At 47.8% G+C, this 16,092-nt stretch overlaps 6 protein-coding genes across 6 annotated transcripts; 2 read left to right on the top strand and 4 right to left on the bottom strand.

The window, feature by feature from the left end:
- Nucleotides 1-855: 855 nt before the first annotated feature.
- ARF6 (ADP-ribosylation factor) lies at nucleotides 856-1,651 on the bottom strand (the record flags this gene model as incomplete). The annotated part of the gene is made up of 4 exons (XM_031145906.1): nucleotides 856-909; nucleotides 966-1,078; nucleotides 1,142-1,375; nucleotides 1,402-1,651. 4 exons carry the CDS (start codon nucleotides 1,649-1,651, stop codon nucleotides 856-858), a joined length of 651 nt encoding a protein of 216 aa, XP_031008506.1.
- Nucleotides 1,652-2,489: 838 nt separating this feature from the next.
- Nucleotides 2,490-3,542, bottom strand: sgf29 (SAGA-associated factor; the record flags this gene model as incomplete). Its single annotated transcript, XM_031145905.1, has 2 exons — nucleotides 2,490-3,280; nucleotides 3,347-3,542. 2 exons carry the CDS (start codon nucleotides 3,540-3,542, stop codon nucleotides 2,490-2,492), a joined length of 987 nt encoding a protein of 328 aa, XP_031008505.1.
- A 577-nt stretch (nucleotides 3,543-4,119) lies between these two features.
- pmi1 (Mannose-6-phosphate isomerase) lies at nucleotides 4,120-5,550 on the top strand (the record flags this gene model as incomplete). The annotated part of the gene is made up of 2 exons (XM_031145904.1): nucleotides 4,120-4,296; nucleotides 4,342-5,550. Coding segments are annotated over 2 exons (1,386 nt in total), but the record flags the coding sequence as incomplete, so codon positions are not given.
- A 2,844-nt stretch (nucleotides 5,551-8,394) lies between these two features.
- BAT1 (Amino-acid permease) lies at nucleotides 8,395-10,157 on the bottom strand (the record flags this gene model as incomplete). Its single annotated transcript, XM_031145903.1, has 4 exons — nucleotides 8,395-9,643; nucleotides 9,695-9,857; nucleotides 9,905-9,965; nucleotides 10,017-10,157. The coding sequence occupies 4 exons, from the start codon at nucleotides 10,155-10,157 to the stop codon at nucleotides 8,395-8,397; spliced, it is 1,614 nt and encodes a 537-aa protein (XP_031008507.1).
- Nucleotides 10,158-10,964: 807 nt separating this feature from the next.
- rib1 (putative GTP cyclohydrolase-2) lies at nucleotides 10,965-12,214 on the bottom strand (the record flags this gene model as incomplete). The annotated part of the gene is made up of 2 exons (XM_031145902.1): nucleotides 10,965-11,009; nucleotides 11,060-12,214. 2 exons carry the CDS (start codon nucleotides 12,212-12,214, stop codon nucleotides 10,965-10,967), a joined length of 1,200 nt encoding a protein of 399 aa, XP_031008502.1.
- Nucleotides 12,215-13,050: 836 nt separating this feature from the next.
- On the top strand, nucleotides 13,051-14,437 carry nadA_3 (NADH-dependent flavin oxidoreductase nadA; the record flags this gene model as incomplete). Its single annotated transcript, XM_031145901.1, has 2 exons — nucleotides 13,051-13,504; nucleotides 13,560-14,437. The coding sequence occupies 2 exons, from the start codon at nucleotides 13,051-13,053 to the stop codon at nucleotides 14,435-14,437; spliced, it is 1,332 nt and encodes a 443-aa protein (XP_031008501.1).
- Nucleotides 14,438-16,092: the final 1,655 nt, after the last annotated feature.

Here is a 16,092-nt window from a genome sequence, read left to right as displayed (position 1 = left end):
CACCGTGACGGCCGATCGACATGGAGTGCATAAACCGGTTTGGAGGATGCGGTTATGTGGGTTGAATTGTTTTCGTTAGGTTGGGGTTGGGATTGTGTGTTTGAGGGAGTTGGGAATAGGAAAGGGGGATTAGCTGGAGGGGAGAAAGGAGGGAGGGGATGCTTGCTCTCTGTGCTTTGAGAATGGGATGGACGAAATAGGCGTTAGGAAGACCAGTTATTGCAAGAGAGAGAGAGAGAGAGCACGAATACCCATACCAGATCAATCACGATCACAGTCACAAACATAACCACATATCTCATCACCTTGAGCTTCCAATCCCTCCTCAAGAACCTCATCCGTCTAAGAGACCATTATTCAATTCCCAAATCCATTTCATATTTCATTCATTAGGTACTCAACGGCAGGCCCCCTAATACCCTAGCTACTATGTATTACAAATCCTCTACTGTATCATTACAATCTCCATACGTAAAGCCCCAAATCCCATTCTTCTCCTTTCGCTCCTCCGAATATAAAGTGTAAAAAAGGTATAAAAAACGGCATGTTTGTCAGGCTTAACCTGACAAGAAGAATGATTTTGGTATCGCCGCCGTTGCTTGTAGGGAAAAATCTCAAATTCGGAACGCTGGAAGAGGCAGAAAATGTACATGCAAAGCAATTAAGGGTGTGGGTGTGATGTAAGGGTCGTAGGTTGGTTGTCAACTGTGTTGGGGAGCCTAGAACGCCGATTCCAATGCTCCGATCGTAACCTTGTTCGTTCGCTCGTTCGTTCGTTTGTATGTCTTGGAGGAGGTTCGGGGGGTGGATGTGGGAATGGAAGGGAGTCGGGGTGGCTGATCTGTTTCGAGGGTTCTATTTCTTTGCTTGGCCGTTTGGAGGAGATTTGACGTTGTTGGAGAGCCATGCCTAGTTCCTCAATATTAGCTACTACTCGAGATTCCGGTGAGCAAGGGGGAGCATACCAGTCCTTCCAATAACCCCTCGCCTGTCGTAGCGCAACTGGGTACCACAAACCAAATCTTGTCTTTCAGGGTGGTGAGCTTGAGGGCGTCTGTGACTTCTTGTGGTTTCATTGCTGTAAAACAAAGTAGGTTAGTATTTGCTTAGAGGTATGGTATAGGAAAGGCAAGGAACATACCTCCTGGGACATCCTGCTTGTTGGCAAATACAAGGAGCAGCGACTCCTTCATTTCTCGATCATTGATGATGCGGTGTAATTCCTGTCTTGCCTCCTCCATGCGTACCTTGTCGCTCGAATCGATGACGAAGATAAGTCCTTGGGTACCTATTATCACAATAATCAGCATTGCACTCCTCATCCTCATTCCCCTCTCCTCTCTCCTCTCTACCATTCCCCACTCGCCCTCAGCCTCTCAAGCAAAGAGACGCAGTACATACCACTGAAATAATGCCTCCACAACGGCCGAATCTTATCTTGTCCCCCCACATCCCATACATTAAACTTGACATTCTTATACGTAACCGTCTCAACGTTAAACCCCACTGTCGGAATCGTCGTCACATCCTGGTTGAGCTTCAACTTGTAGAGAATCGTCGTCTTGCCCGCAGCGTCGAGCCCAAGCATCAGTAGACGCATTTCTTTCGATCCGAAGATCTTGCCCATCATTTTCGAGATTTGGCCGCCCATGTCTGCGGTGTGCTAGGTGAGGATATGATATGAGCGCGTGTAGAGTCGAGGTGGAGGTGGAGGTGGAGGTGGAGGTAGTGCTTGGATTCGTATTTGAATTCGCGAGCGGGACTGTAGATACGATGCGATGCGATGCTTTTCTTTTCCGATCCGATAGTACGTCGGACTGACTCTATTCACACACAAGTGAAAAATAACAAGGCTGAAACGCTGCGATTGTGCGGCGGAAGGACTTGCTTCCTTCAGGAGGAGTTGCCGTTTTCTCGCGTTTACTCGAATAAGGTAGTTTCGTAAAGGGGCTATGAAGCGAGATTGGACGTGATGTCGGTAGAAATTGAAGGCGGGGGGTGTGAAATTATGAGTCCTGCGTGACGAGATTGAAGAGATGGGATTTTTAAATGCTAATTTCGAGCTTCGCTGATCCCCCAAGTAGTGAGATTGCTGCGGTGAATAACCTCAACGCGGTTGTTTCAGGATCAAAGCGCGCGATTACTTTGATACGTATGGTCACCTGACTCGGGAAATCAAGTGGAATATCTCCAGTGCCGGCATTTGTAGTTTTCACTTCAAATTAAACTTTATAATTGTGTAAAGGTTCTGACTTTGGATATACAGTTCAGTTCCAAACGCCCCAAAGTATGTTAAAGATGCATGGCTGCCCAAAAAATATGGTTATGGGGTATTCCGACCCAATACTCCAATGCCGTACACCAAAGATATGCTCCCGCTATCGATATGACCTTGATTGACCTTGAAACTCCAATTTTGAGTCGGATTCGTCCAACTCTTCGTATATGCGTTTTCCCTCCACGGCTAGAATGAATCAAAGCAAACCATGTTATTGGCCAGTATGATTTAGTACCATCCGGCGTTCAACTTCCTTGCCTTCCTGTTCCTCTTCAAACAATACTTCAACCTTGGTACCACCCTCAAGCATCCGCTTAACATCAGCCCGGTAGAAGGTAGATGTTGATGGGTAGAGCGCAAGAACCCGCTTTCCAACTTCGTAATCCTCAAACTTTGCACCTACAGACGGAATCGGTACCATCTGGGACGCGGAAGACTTGTAGTTATTGTTCAATTCAGCGGCCTTGTCATCAGGATATGGATCCCGGACTTCATATCGTCGACTCTTACCCTCTCCAATGACTCTTGTGACAATGCCTTGGATCCAGTCGAGGTCGTCGCCTGATTTGCGCTTGAAAGCCACCTCGTCGCCAACAGCGTAGACTATCTTCGGCTTATTAGAGCTTCGCTCGGAGGGTTCGGAAGGAGCTTCAGATCGGATAATCACATCCAGGTTCCTCGGAGGTTGACTGCTCGTTCGACCATTGCCAAGTTTCCGAGCTTGCCTATCTGCAGCTGATGGAGGACCAGGAGAATCTGAAGTTCCATCCATATCCATTCCAGAACGAGATTGCGAATCGCGGGAGTCGCGAGAAGCAGAGCCACGTGGCAGGGACGATTCAACTTTTTCTTCGTTATGCTTGACCATTGCCGCAAGAAGACCGACGTTTTGCTTGAGACCACTAGTATCGTCCACTCCAATGAGAGCTTCCTGGTCTTTTGCAATCTTAATCTCGTCGCGGTACATACATTCTAAAGTGTAATACTCTGCGACGGAAGGCTCTTCTTGGTATTAGCATAGATCTCGATACAGTGAGAACAAATGCAAGACTTATTGAAATGGCATACCTCTTCCATTACGTTTAACCTCTGACAGTCTACTTTCCTCGGCGAATATTTGCTGTTTGAGATCCTCTGCGTCTTTCTCTTTCTGTTGAAGCTCGGCTAGAACAGATACACAATCATGCCATAATTGCTGCTCTTCGCCGTTCTCTTGAGCACCTCCACGTGCTCCACTACGGGGAGCCCTTCTTTGCGAAGACATTCTCGTGAGCCGAGCTCTGCCGGGCAGGATTTCGAGATTACAGGCCTCGGTCACAAACTTTCTTCAGCCAATTGGCTGTTCGTAGATTGAAGCCTTTTGAGGAGGAGAGAATTAGTATGTGTTTCCTCGGCCAGGATGCGAATTCGTGGGTGGTATAGCGGGTAAACATTAGATGGAATAATGTTGGGGGGGCGCATGGACATCTGGACATGTTTATGACTTACCTGGAGGTATACAACACTGTCCAGTCGTCCTTTCACAGATGCGAACTCAGTTGTACTTGGATACCTAGGTACGCTATAAGATGGTGTTGTAGAAGGAGCAATGGGTGGTGAATGTTGTCTGGAGTGGATGCTTGTCGAGTCGCCCCCAGCCCGGTCCCGGTTCAGCCTTGTCTTGCCTAGCGCACAGACCGATGATGATTGGCCGTAGTAGAATACTCCAGTAGCGCGGGGTAACTACTTGGTACCTATTGAGTGACATGGGCTGAAGATTCATATCCCATCCCATCCCGTCCCTCACCTCAACTCACCTCTTCTTTCTTGTTTGGTTTGCAGTCAATATCTCAAATTGAAGCTATTCACAAGACTTCATTCTTCCACTCATCACAATGCAAGTCCCATTGATCAGACTCCAATGCGGAGTCAACAGCTACGACTGGGGCAAAGTAGGCAAAGAATCAGCCGCCGCAAAATTCGCTGCTGCCACCCCAGCCGACAACTTCTCCATCCAAGAAGAAAAGCCATATGCAGAGGTACATTACATTCGATAAATCTCTGCACACAGCTCACAGCAATAGCTATGGATGGGTACGCATCCCTCCAACCCTTCGAAAGATGTTGCCACCAAGCGAACCCTCCTCGACCTCGTACAAGACAACCAAGCACTCATGTCCACCGAAATCAGCGAGAAATTCGAAAACAAATTGCCGTTCCTGTTCAAAGTCTTATCTATTGGCAAGGCACTCAGTATACAAGCACATCCAAACAAGAAACTCGCCGAGCAACTGCATAAGAAGGACCCGAAGAACTACCCTGACGACAATCACAAACCTGAGATGACAATTGCTATCACACCTTTCGATGGACTCTGCGGCTTCCGGCCTTTGGCAGAAACGGTTCATTTTCTGACCACGATACCATCCCTCAAGAAACTCGTGGGCGAGTCAGAAGTCGAAACATTCAAATCAGCAGTGAAGGGTCAAGAAGCCTCAGAGAAGCCGGAAGACGAGGAGAAAAACAAGAAAGCCCTACAAAAGGCATTTGGTTCCCTGATGAACTCGAAGAAGGAGAATGTTGAACAAGCTGCAAAGGAATTGATAGCCTCCGCGGAAAAGGAAGGCGCTGATTTCGCTGATGGTGGAGGGCCTTCAAACAATGGACAAGAACTGGCGGATCTCGTTGTACGGCTCAACCAGCAATTCCCAGGCGATATTGGGCTCTTCGTCCTCTTCTTTCTCAACTACGTCAAGCTTGAGGTCGGCGAGGCCATGTTCTTAAAGGCGGATGATATCCATGCATATCTCAGTGGCGATATAATTGAATGCATGGCTGCATCCGATAATGTTGTTCGGGCTGGATTTACCCCCAAATTCAAGGATGTGAATACGTTGATTTCTATGCTCACTTATTCATACGCTCCAATTGAAGAGCAGAAGATGGAGCCAGTGGACTACCCATACGCTACTCTAAACCGAGATGCATATTCCTCTGGCTCATCAGCCATCCTTTACGATCCTCCAATCGAAGAGTTCAGTGTAGTAAGAACCAGTCTCAAGAATAAAGGCGCAAAGGCTACATTTGAGCAAATCGCTGGACCAAGTATCTTCATCTGCACAACTGGAAACGGGAAGATTAGTGTGGGACCCAAAGTAGAGGAGGTAAAGCCCGGATATGTCTACTTTGTGGGTGCAACGGCTGAGGTGGTACTGGAGAGCGAGGATGATGAATTTACGACTTTCAAGGCGTTTTGCGAGTTACATGGGAAAGAGGGTGGGGAAAAGCTATGAATTACAGGATGTAGATGATGGATCAAGTTGACTCTTCATTGTCCTTATTCACGGTCTCTTACTGGGACAATGTCTATGAAAATGATTTATTATTACACCTGTGGCCGATACTGCAAATGCTAACCTTGCCTACGGTTTCTAATCCCAATTGATACTTCCAGTGAAGCATTCGATTTCTTGTCACATGGTTCAGTTCAGCTCAGCTTCAAAAAGTGTGGAGCATAGATGCAAGGCTCGGCGACAACAGAAATGCTCACTGCACTCCATCGGTAGCTTTTCTTCTGCTAGAATCAAGTCTCCAGGAATCTGGCTCAAGTTGTAAGCTATCGGCACTGGGCATTCTTGGTTCGCCTTGGAATGTTCAATACACTGTGGATCTTAAGAATATCAAGTGGTGATGATGTACTACCGCACGCAATACTGTATATCTGCATCAAATGATTTATTTCTCGGAACTAAGGAACGAACAGCAATATAAGAAAACACAAATTCAAAGAAAAGAAATCCAATCATCTTTTCCAATAAGGTCCCCATCCCGCTTGATCATCAGCCAACCCCTTTAAATCATTTGTCAGCGCACCCGGTCTCGCCCTTGACCGTCCTGTGGCGCCTTGTGCACCACCTCTACCCCTATTATTACCACCTCTAGGAGCTGACGGACCGCCCCGCCCTCTATTTGGTGCTGCTCCTGCACCTCTTGCAGCTCCACCTCTTCCGCCTCTGCCTCTAGCAGCCGGCGCATGCTTCGTCTTCTTCTTAGCAGGCTGTTCATCAACATCTTCTTCAGGGGCATTTTCTCTCTCTACGTGCTTCTGACCTCGGGGGCTTTCAAGCTCACGTTTAATCGTCTTCCTAGAAGGCTGTTCATCCTCCTCCTCTGTCTGTGCGCGCTCCTTACCTTTACGCGGGGCACGACGTGATGGGGTTTCAGGCAGGCTTCCATCGCTTTCGTCTTCTGACTTGATGTTCGGGGAAGGTGTATGGATGATGTGTCCTGAAGGGGGTAGTGAGGATGAGGGGGGTAATGAGGATCTCGCGAAGAAAGCCGCTGGTGAGCTGTCAACGGATGATACCCCTGCACTTGGGGCTCTTCCTTCGCCACTATCATCGTAAATAGAGAGGTCATCTTCCTCCTTGACTTCCCGTTTGATGGATCGGGAAGATCTGTTAGACCTGCGTTGTGAGGAGGATTCTCTGTTGATGTTTGGCGCTGGTGTACTGTAATCGCTGAGGGGCCTTACTCCTTCGGCTTTTCCCTTTCCCTTTCCCTTTACCTTTGCCCTTGCCCTTGCCCTTGCCCTTGCTTTTGCCTCTGCACTTGGAGATTCCTCTGTCTCGTTAGCTTCTTTCCCAGCCTCTTCCTCCTCAGCTGCTTCTATAGCATCTAGTTGATCCTGAACCACAGCTCTGGCACGCAACGCATCAGCATGACGAGCCGCCGAGAAACTTTTGGTTCTCAACAAGGACCATTCGCGATCCGCTGCTGCAGCGGTAGTGGCTAGTCTAGCTAGGAGCTCTGCCTTGCTGGTGCCTTCTGCTAGATTGAGCTGTGCTTGGATGGCGTCTCGGGCGACGAGGGCACGCTCGTATGCATCGCCGGAATTTGAATCCGACTCGGCGCGTCGTTCGTGCCGGACGTTTTTGTTGGCCGTTGAGAGTTTACGGCGGAGGGACTGGATTTCTTCTTCTGATGCCGGGGCCATGGTGAGTGAGTGAGTGAGTGGTGTGATAGATATCTGGAATAGGTAAAATGTATATGTGTGTAAATTAAAAGTATGATTGATATTAATAAGGGTTGCGAATTTATAAATGTCTGTAAATGTAATGGGGGTAAATTTTAAATTTTATGTACTGTATTTAATAAACGGGAAACGGGAAATATATGATAATAATGCCTGCGTTCTTTATACACCGCGAGGATATGAATCCGTGCTTTGTCCTCGAGCGATGGCCGTTTGCAGTCATGCATTTATTCTCTTTGATGGAACAGAAAGGGGGTTGTCAAAGAAGGGATTCGTTCATTCAAGTTCCGAGAATTTGAAAGACAAGTACAAGCTACCTACCTACCTTAGCCTGCACCACTTGTGTTAGATTGGATTCTTGCAGACTCAAAGGCAGAAAGGACGAAACTGAAGTGAAAGAAAAGATGGTACTGTAGTGGAAAGCAATAAATTTATCAACCATTTAATACCACCGAGATATCAGATAGCTGTGGCTTTGTTGTCTCCCTGTCATGCTGTACTTTCCTCGTCACGTCGATGCGAGCGATACAATACATAGGGCCTCAAACTCAAGTAAGTAACAGAATAGACCGGCATGGATGAATAGTTAGTATACCACACAAAAAAGCACTAGCTTCGTGTTAAAGACTTCGAAGTTCGATAGAGAATCAATAAACCCCTGCCTGTCGTAGGCCTTTTCGCTTACAGTAGTTGGTTCGTCTAAAAGAGAGAGAGAGAGAGAAAAAGAGAGAGAACGAAGGAAATTTTAATACAATACAAAGTACTCATGGAATAGTTTTCACGAGTTCATAAGCTACTTCGGCTCTTATCATCCCTATTCTTCACTCTGCGAGAATGCTTGTGCGTGGCACGAACGCTGCTATGTAGGAAGGTTTGGATGAAGGATTGGATTGGAAGAAAGGCTTGGGCAGCGCTACTTGAGTGAAGTTTGAGCTGAAGCACTTGATTAGGTTAGAGACGTGAAGGAGAATAGGCGAGTGAGTCTGGGACAATTAGTAATACCACCAGTATTATAAATCGAATAGTTAGCAGATTATCCAACTAGGTTCTAGATCAGCACGCTCTCTATTAAAAATGGAATAAATAAAATGGCCAACCACACTCAAGCTTTCACATCCTTCTCATTTTTCGCCTCTGCCTCAGCCTGCTCTAGAGCTCCCGGCTCCAGCAAATCAACCCCCAGCCGCTGAGCCTCCTGAATCTCCTTCTGCGGGCCAACGAACCACTTCCGCGCCGAGAGCAACCAAACACCATTAGCACCCACTGCAATAATGCCCACCGCGACAACGGTATAATTCAGCGTCTGACTCGTAACCGGATTCGCCGTCGGAAGACAGAATATAATACTGATGAAGCAGATCCACGCCACGGCCACAAACGCAACGGGCTTCGAGAAAACCCTCAGATTAAACGGACCCTTGCGCGCATTAAACTCAGCGCCGTAGATCAACCCGATCAAGATCGGAATCCCGTAACTGATATACAGCCCAATCGTCGCAATCGAAGTGGCTGCCGCAAACGCAACACTACTCCCCAAGCTCGGCAGCGCGAGACAAAAACTCAGCGTCGCAGCGAGCCAGACGGTGCGGACGGGACTGGCGAAGCGCGCATCGACTTTATGGAAGAAGCGGGGGATACCGCCATCGCGGGCAAAGGCAAACATCATGCGGGAATTGGATGTCATGGAGAACAAGCCGCAGTGCCAGACGCAGATCATGATGAGGCACATGAGGACCACGGCGCCGTCGTCGCCGAATACGTCGACGAGAATCTGGAGCACGGGCTGCGAGAAGCGGACCGATGTGACGGTGTTGTCGAAATCTTGGATGGAGAAGAGGAAGGAGAGAACGACGAAGAAGCCGAACAGGGCCGAGAAGCCGACTGAGGATATGACACCAATGGGGGCGGACCAGGATGCGTTGCGCGTTTCTTCAGACAGATGCGCCGACGCGTCGAACCCAGTAAGCGTGTATTGGGACATGAGCGCACCGCATGCTGCTACGTATGCAGGAGAAGCACGCACACTCCAACCTGGATCACCTGTTCCATCATTGAAAGTTGCAAAGACGAATTTGGCGCTTTGGTGCGTGGGTGCTTTGGCTAGGACGGCAATGGCAAGTGCTGTTACTCCCAGCGAGTGTAGGGCGATGGAGGTATTATTCAAGTAGCGCAGGACGTGAACACCGAATGTGTTTACTGTTGCGTGGGAGACGAGGACTGCGGCGTAGATACCGATGGTTCGTCCGGCTGTGGGAGTGTAGTCTGACTTCACGGTTGCGGTTGTTGAGATGAGACCTGCGAGACCGAAGGATATTCCTGTGGTTACTGCCACTTGGCCTAGGAAGTTGAACCTGCGGAATTGTGAGTTATTGGCTCGAAAAGGGGGCGAAGAGGGAGTCTACCAGCCGGTAATCCAAGACGCATAGGCGGAGTGCTTTGAAGGAGCAAGTAAAGCTGCCCAATAATATGGACCGCCAGCGGTAGGAATTGCTGAGACGATTTCGGCCATTCCTAGAGCAACGATCAAAGTGAAGACAGAGACAACAATCCATCCCACGGACATGACTACTTCCATTAGCTACAGTTTCCTTTCCCTCCGGTAGGCTACATACCTCCAGGGCCACCAGTAACCAACCCATATTCGAAGAGAGTTGTAATTCCAGTAATAACCGACTACCCCAACAATTAGTCGGAAATCTCAGTTCTGCCTGTAGAAAAACTTACGATAATGGAGAAAGAAATGCCAAAATTATGCGTCAACCCCCAGTCGCGCTTCAGCTCCTGCTTATACCCAAACTCGGCTAACTCGTCGGCATCTCTCTCAGCAACAGTTGAATGGTGCCTTTCAATATCAACAACACTCATCTTGTCGAAAATCAAAGAAACAACCTCAAATTATTAGGAAGGCGGACGAACACAGGTCATCACGGCATCGCCGAAGTACTTATGTGAGTTCACCTGCCCTCATAGCTACCCCTGTCAGCCACCTTGCGATAAGAAGCTCGCAGTGATGGGTTGCTGACTGCACGCTAATCCCCGTGCAGCTGCGATGCCGAAGGACTGATAGCTGGAGCATCCGCGTTGTTGGATAAAGGTTGTGACTAAGGAATCTGGGGGCTGTTTCTGATCCGATCCAAGGGGGCTTGACCCCTCATTTTGTCTGGTGGGTGGAATATTGTCCTTTTTAGGATTTGGCGCGTGGAAAGCACGAGGGGGGAGGGACTTTGGTTTGCGACCGACTACCGGGAATCCAATATGAGCCTGGCCACTGGGCCGGTAATTTGCGGCCAATGACAATAGCAAGAAAAGAATAGCCCAACTAGAGGAAACATGACTCGTAGGTATAGAGCGAAGTCGCTTTGGTGAAATATGAAATGTGTAATTGTTCTTGTGCATTTGAAGGCTGATTGATAGCACCTCTACATGGCCTAACATGCTTGTTCTGTACATTTTCGTATGATAGGTATATGCATTCTATGTGTAATATCTTTTTGGTGCCGTTCCATAAATGCGATACCACCAGTGATACCATTCCCAAGTACTCCTGAAATTCGAGAACTCCATACCCAATTTATAAAGTTAGAACCGTTTGTCATCAACATAAATCGCCTCCTATAGTCTGTTGTATACACTGCTTGCTCGTGTCGCGTTTGATTCTTGCGCATTAAGTCGTCAGGATTGTTCACCCATTTGTAACATGTGGCCCATCTTCTCGATCTGAAGTATGTTAGTGAAGTTCTCAAATATTTTCCTTCGTCAAAGCATACCTTTGTTTTTAAATAACCCCCCACCTCCTGGCTCCTAATCCCGCCACCCTTCCCCTTCCAAGCCAAAGGAATCATGGCTACTCGCTCTTTCACCACAATCTCCCTATTCGGCCCCTCTACTGCTCGAACCTTATCCGGGTTATTGGTCAATAACCTGATATCCGTCTGCCCTAGGTCTGCCAACATTGCGGTTGCCAATCCGTAACTCCTTGCATCAGCCGGATGCCGCAGTAATAGATTCGCTTCAACTGTATCTGAGCCCAGATCCTGGAGATTATATGCCTTGAGCTTCTCACCCAAGCCAATACCACGGCCTTCTTGTCGCAGATAAATAATGATGCCACCTTCGGAGCCGGGGAGAGACATCAGTCGCGCAGCTTCATCTAGTTGTTCTCCGCAGTCGCAGCGTGCGGACCAGACCGTTTCGCCAGTGTAGCATTCGGAATGTATACGGACCAAAGGAGGGTCTTTCTTCTTTTCCACCTCATCCACTTCTGGCTTCCCGTTTGCAGCAGGTATTCCCTTCTCGGGAATCCTTGAAGCTGTCCGTCCCGGATATAATCTGCCAGTGTATGCCCCTCTAATCAACCTATCCATCTCCGTCTCCCCTTCTCTCGGCTTGTCGAGAGTCCTACTACGTATCCCATTGCCAAACACAATTGCCAAATGCTCCTTGTTATCCTCGCTATTCTGATATAAATGTAAAAACATCTCCATCCCACCTATGGTCGTCGGTATCCTCGCCCGTACTACACAATTGACATCCGGTAGCTTGTCTAATAGTTTCGGCTTCTTCTGTCCGCAGCCACCATTAACGACTGTGCTATCGACCGGAACAGATTTAGGTATATGTTGGGCGGCGGACCGGTGTGAGGGCGTCGACGTCCCGGGTGTTGATGGCGGGGTGAAGGCGGGGGATACAAGGTCCGGGAGGGGGGCATCTGGTTCTGGTTCGGATTCGGAATTTGCATCTGGGAATGGGACACGAGAGGGTATTGAGCGGTTGTTTAAGTTGAGGGAGTTGAGATCAAGTTCGGAGATGGCGCGGGAGACGGGAATTGGCCTGGGAGAGTAGAAGGGTGGGAGAGGGGGTATCTTGTCCTCTTCTTCGCGAGGCCATGAGGAGACATTTGGGGTGGAGTCAATGTCAGGCATAATTGCTAGAGGTTAGGAATGAGTTCGCAGCATGAGAGCCAGTGTTTCCGAGCAATTGTGGTGTTGTGTTGACAATTCTAAGAAAGACGGGGAGAAGTGAATCGAAGTTGTCCCGAGGTCGCTTGCTTTTGCGAGAGGCAGGTCGGTACAGTAATCAACTCTAAGATCCACGTAATAATGCGTAAGCTACACAATAATTATTCAACTCTTGATAAATGAAATACGAATTTATATACTCATCATTTCTATGTTCTGTATTAAAGCTCTTCTTCTCCAAGAAATCGCAGAATTCCGAACAGCTGCACCATAAAGAGACGGAGGAGGTTAGTCCGGTCACGTGACTACACCCCTCCATGATTTATCAGCAGTTCTCACTCCACCTACTGTAGTGCAGTCCACTTCAAACACCATCATCGATTTTCTTTGCTTTTGCTTGACAACAACCTCGGGATTTTCTCGTGCGTCGACAATATGACGTTGTTCCCTGTTATTCTGCAGAATCGCCCTGGACTAGTAACATTCCACCCACGGAGATAAGGGATAGACCATCAGAGATAGTTAGCCAGACCCATACAAGGTCCTCCTATATGCTCTATATTCCGTATAGTGACCACTTCCCGCCCCTCTTTCTCCACAATGCTCAAGTACCGGCGGCATGACGGTTCTGGAATCCGACCTTGCCAACGCTTATAAATATTTTTCAAATTACGTACGAGATAGTATCTTGTCTGGTAGGTAGAAAAGTATATAACATAGTTTCCACTTCCCCCACGCTTTCCTCTCCTCTTCTAGTCAAATTTAGACCATCCTATCCTATACACATTCCATATATCACAATGGCACCAGACCGTTATCTCTCCGACAGCTCGGATGCTTCGCCCTTGGGCAAGCCCCTCAAATTCGAGTTTTCTGGCAAGACAGCTAGCAACAGGTTCTTGAAAGGTGCTATGACAGAACGACTTTCGTCTTGGGATCCTAAGGACTTCAAAAAACGTGGTATCCCCTCAAAGAATCTCGTCAATGTCTACAAGCGTTGGGGTGAAGGCCAGTTTGGTCAACTCTTGACTGGAAATATCATGATCGAGTATGATCAATTAGAGGCAATGGGAAACCCCATCATCCCTCGAGATGCAGAATACTCTGGTCCACGATTTGAGGCATTCAAAGACCTTGCTACTGCTGCCAAAGCCCACGGAAGTTTGATTGTTGGTCAAGTCAGTCATCCGGGTCGACAGGTCGAGAACAGGATCCAGAAGAACCCCGTGTCAGCATCCGACGTTCAACTAGAAGGTATGTCTTGACTCCAACCCTTCATTCGCTCAGCGAGTAATAATCAAACCAATAGGAAACATTATGGGAATGGAATTCGCCAAACCGCACGCCGCCACTACAGATGAGATCGCACAGATCATCGAAGGCTTCGCGCATGCTGCAGAGTTTCTTGACAAGGCAGGCTACGATGGTATTGAACTCCACGGTGCTCACGGCTACCTCCTCGCACAGTTTCTTTCTCCCACAACGAACCGTCGGACGGACAAGTACGGCGGATCTCTAGAAAACCGTCTACGCCTCACCCTCGAGATTGCAGACGCAATTCAGAAGCGCGTTTCCAAGGACTTCATCGTCGGAATGAAGGTTAACTCGGTCGAATTCCAAGACAAAGGATTCTCTCCCGCAGAAGCCAAGGAGATGTGCCAGGCATTAGAGAAAGCACGCTTCGACTTCGTTGAGCTGTCTGGTGGAACCTACGAGTCGTTGGCCTTTGAACACAAAAGAGAGAGCACCAAGAAGAGAGAATCATTCTTCATCGAGTTCGCTGAACAAATCGTTAAGCCTTTGACGAAGACTAAGACCTACGTTACTGGAGGCTTCAAGACTGTGGGGGCAATGACCAAGGCGCTTGATACCGTCGACGGAGTGGGACTTGCTCGCCCAACGTGCCAAGAGCCTCATCTTCCGAAGGACATCTTGGAGGGTAAGGTGACCGGTGCTATTAAGATCAAGCTTGATGACAATAATTTCGGTTTGACGAACGTTGCGGCTGGGACTCAGATCAGACAACTTGGCAAAGACCAGGAACCCGTTGACCTTAGTGTACAGGCGAACGTGGATGCGTTGATGCAGGATATGGGGGCGTGGGGCCAGAAGTTGGGTGCTGATAAGGAAATGAAAGAATATGGGTATATTGATCTTAGTGCAGCAGGTAAGCCCTATGTTGCATAAATTTGACACCTATAGACTTGTAGAAAGCGAAAATATGCAAATCGAGTAGAAGCCATAGAATCAAGATAATTAAAACAGGGTGGATGTTTTCTTTCAATTTCTATAAATATTGAGACAATTATACAGCGCTTCGTTAGTGCGAACTCGAGAAGCACCAAGCTTTGGATATACTTTTTTCGTAACGCTCGATTCTTATAAGGCGGAGAAGCGGTCACGTTTGAATTTCAGATGAGTGAGAATAGGGACATGTCCACGGCCTATGTTATTGCCAACGACCACGCTGCACATTCACCCCTTTTCGCAGTCTCAGTCCTGACTTGGTGTTTCTTAGCTATCTCTTATTGACTTTATCGCTTGTGTTTTCATTATGTGCTTTTGTCGGAGCTTCAAATGTCAATATCCTTATTTTTCTGCCGAGAGACATCTAAATATGACAGTCCATTGCCACTCTGCGACAGGCCTTCAAAATGGCAACGCTCCTATGAGAAACTGGCCTCATGAACAAGTCCGTAAGCCTTCCGTGTTGCGCTCAAAGTAAATCACAGCATGGACTAGAACAGTTATTGTGAAGGTTGACTTCAAGCCTGTTATTCATAGATCTTGAATGATTCACGTTTGGAATTTCGAATTTCACTATAGCTACAACCGTGAATATACAGCAGAAACTGGGTCTGATTCATCTAATCTTCAAAGAGGCTTGATATAAAAAGCTCTTGCTCTGCATGATTTCCTATCATCACAACATCACAACATCACACAAGTGTTGAAACAATCCAGTAATTAACAGCAAAGCAACCAAAGGACCAACAACTAAATTAAACCAACAATAACCAAACCACCAACAACGCTAGTCACGATGCAGCTCTCAGCCATTCTGACCATCGTCTCCACCCTCCTCGCAGCCCAAATCTCCGCCGCCCCAACCGAACTCGGCACCATCGAAGTCGAAAATACAATTTATGTTGGAGAGGTACATATCCACATACCTATCCTCTGTCTACCGAGCAGAACTAAACTAACAGACCGGTTGTATATGCATATAGATCGGAATCAAAAGCCGCGGCTGGGGAGATTGGAAGAATTGGAAATCACCATGCGCGGAATGTACGCCCGGCAAAGGGCAGTGCTACGGAGTAGACCTGGGGTGCTATCAGTGTGATGGCGGGCGTAATGTGTGCCAGAGAGCGCAGAGTATCTGTCGGTGTCCTCATTGAGGAGTCATGCGTAAGAGGTACGTAGGGCTAGAGGATTGTGAAGGCTAGGCACTCGGATATTCATTCCTTTGAATGAGGTGGATTATCTGAAGGGGGATCACAAACCATTGGGAAACTTTGTGATTAACTGGCCTTCAATACAAGGGTTGTCTACACTTGAGCTCGCCTTTTTTGATGTGTATTTTTCTTACAAGATGGCGATAGATAGGTAGTGTTCTATCGCAAATCCGTAGCCACCATGCAATAGAAGTAGTTTAAAAACACATATGTCCCAGCCTTGAATTATATCCTAATTATATCATCCATTCAAGGACTTTTTCAAGGACGGCGTTTGTCCTTCGTTTTGGTCCTGCAGGCAACGGTACCGTTTCTCCGGAAAGCTTCCGATTATAATTAGCCCACAAGCCCTTCCGTGATTCTTTCTCAGCAGGCCATTTCCAT

The sequence above is a fragment of the Lachnellula hyalina genome (genome assembly GCF_007821495.1).
Source record: "Lachnellula hyalina strain CBS 185.66 chromosome Unknown contig00015, whole genome shotgun sequence".
NCBI classification, from domain to species: domain Eukaryota; kingdom Fungi; phylum Ascomycota; class Leotiomycetes; order Helotiales; family Lachnaceae; genus Lachnellula; species Lachnellula hyalina.
This window is presented reverse-complemented; position numbering and strand designations above follow the sequence as displayed.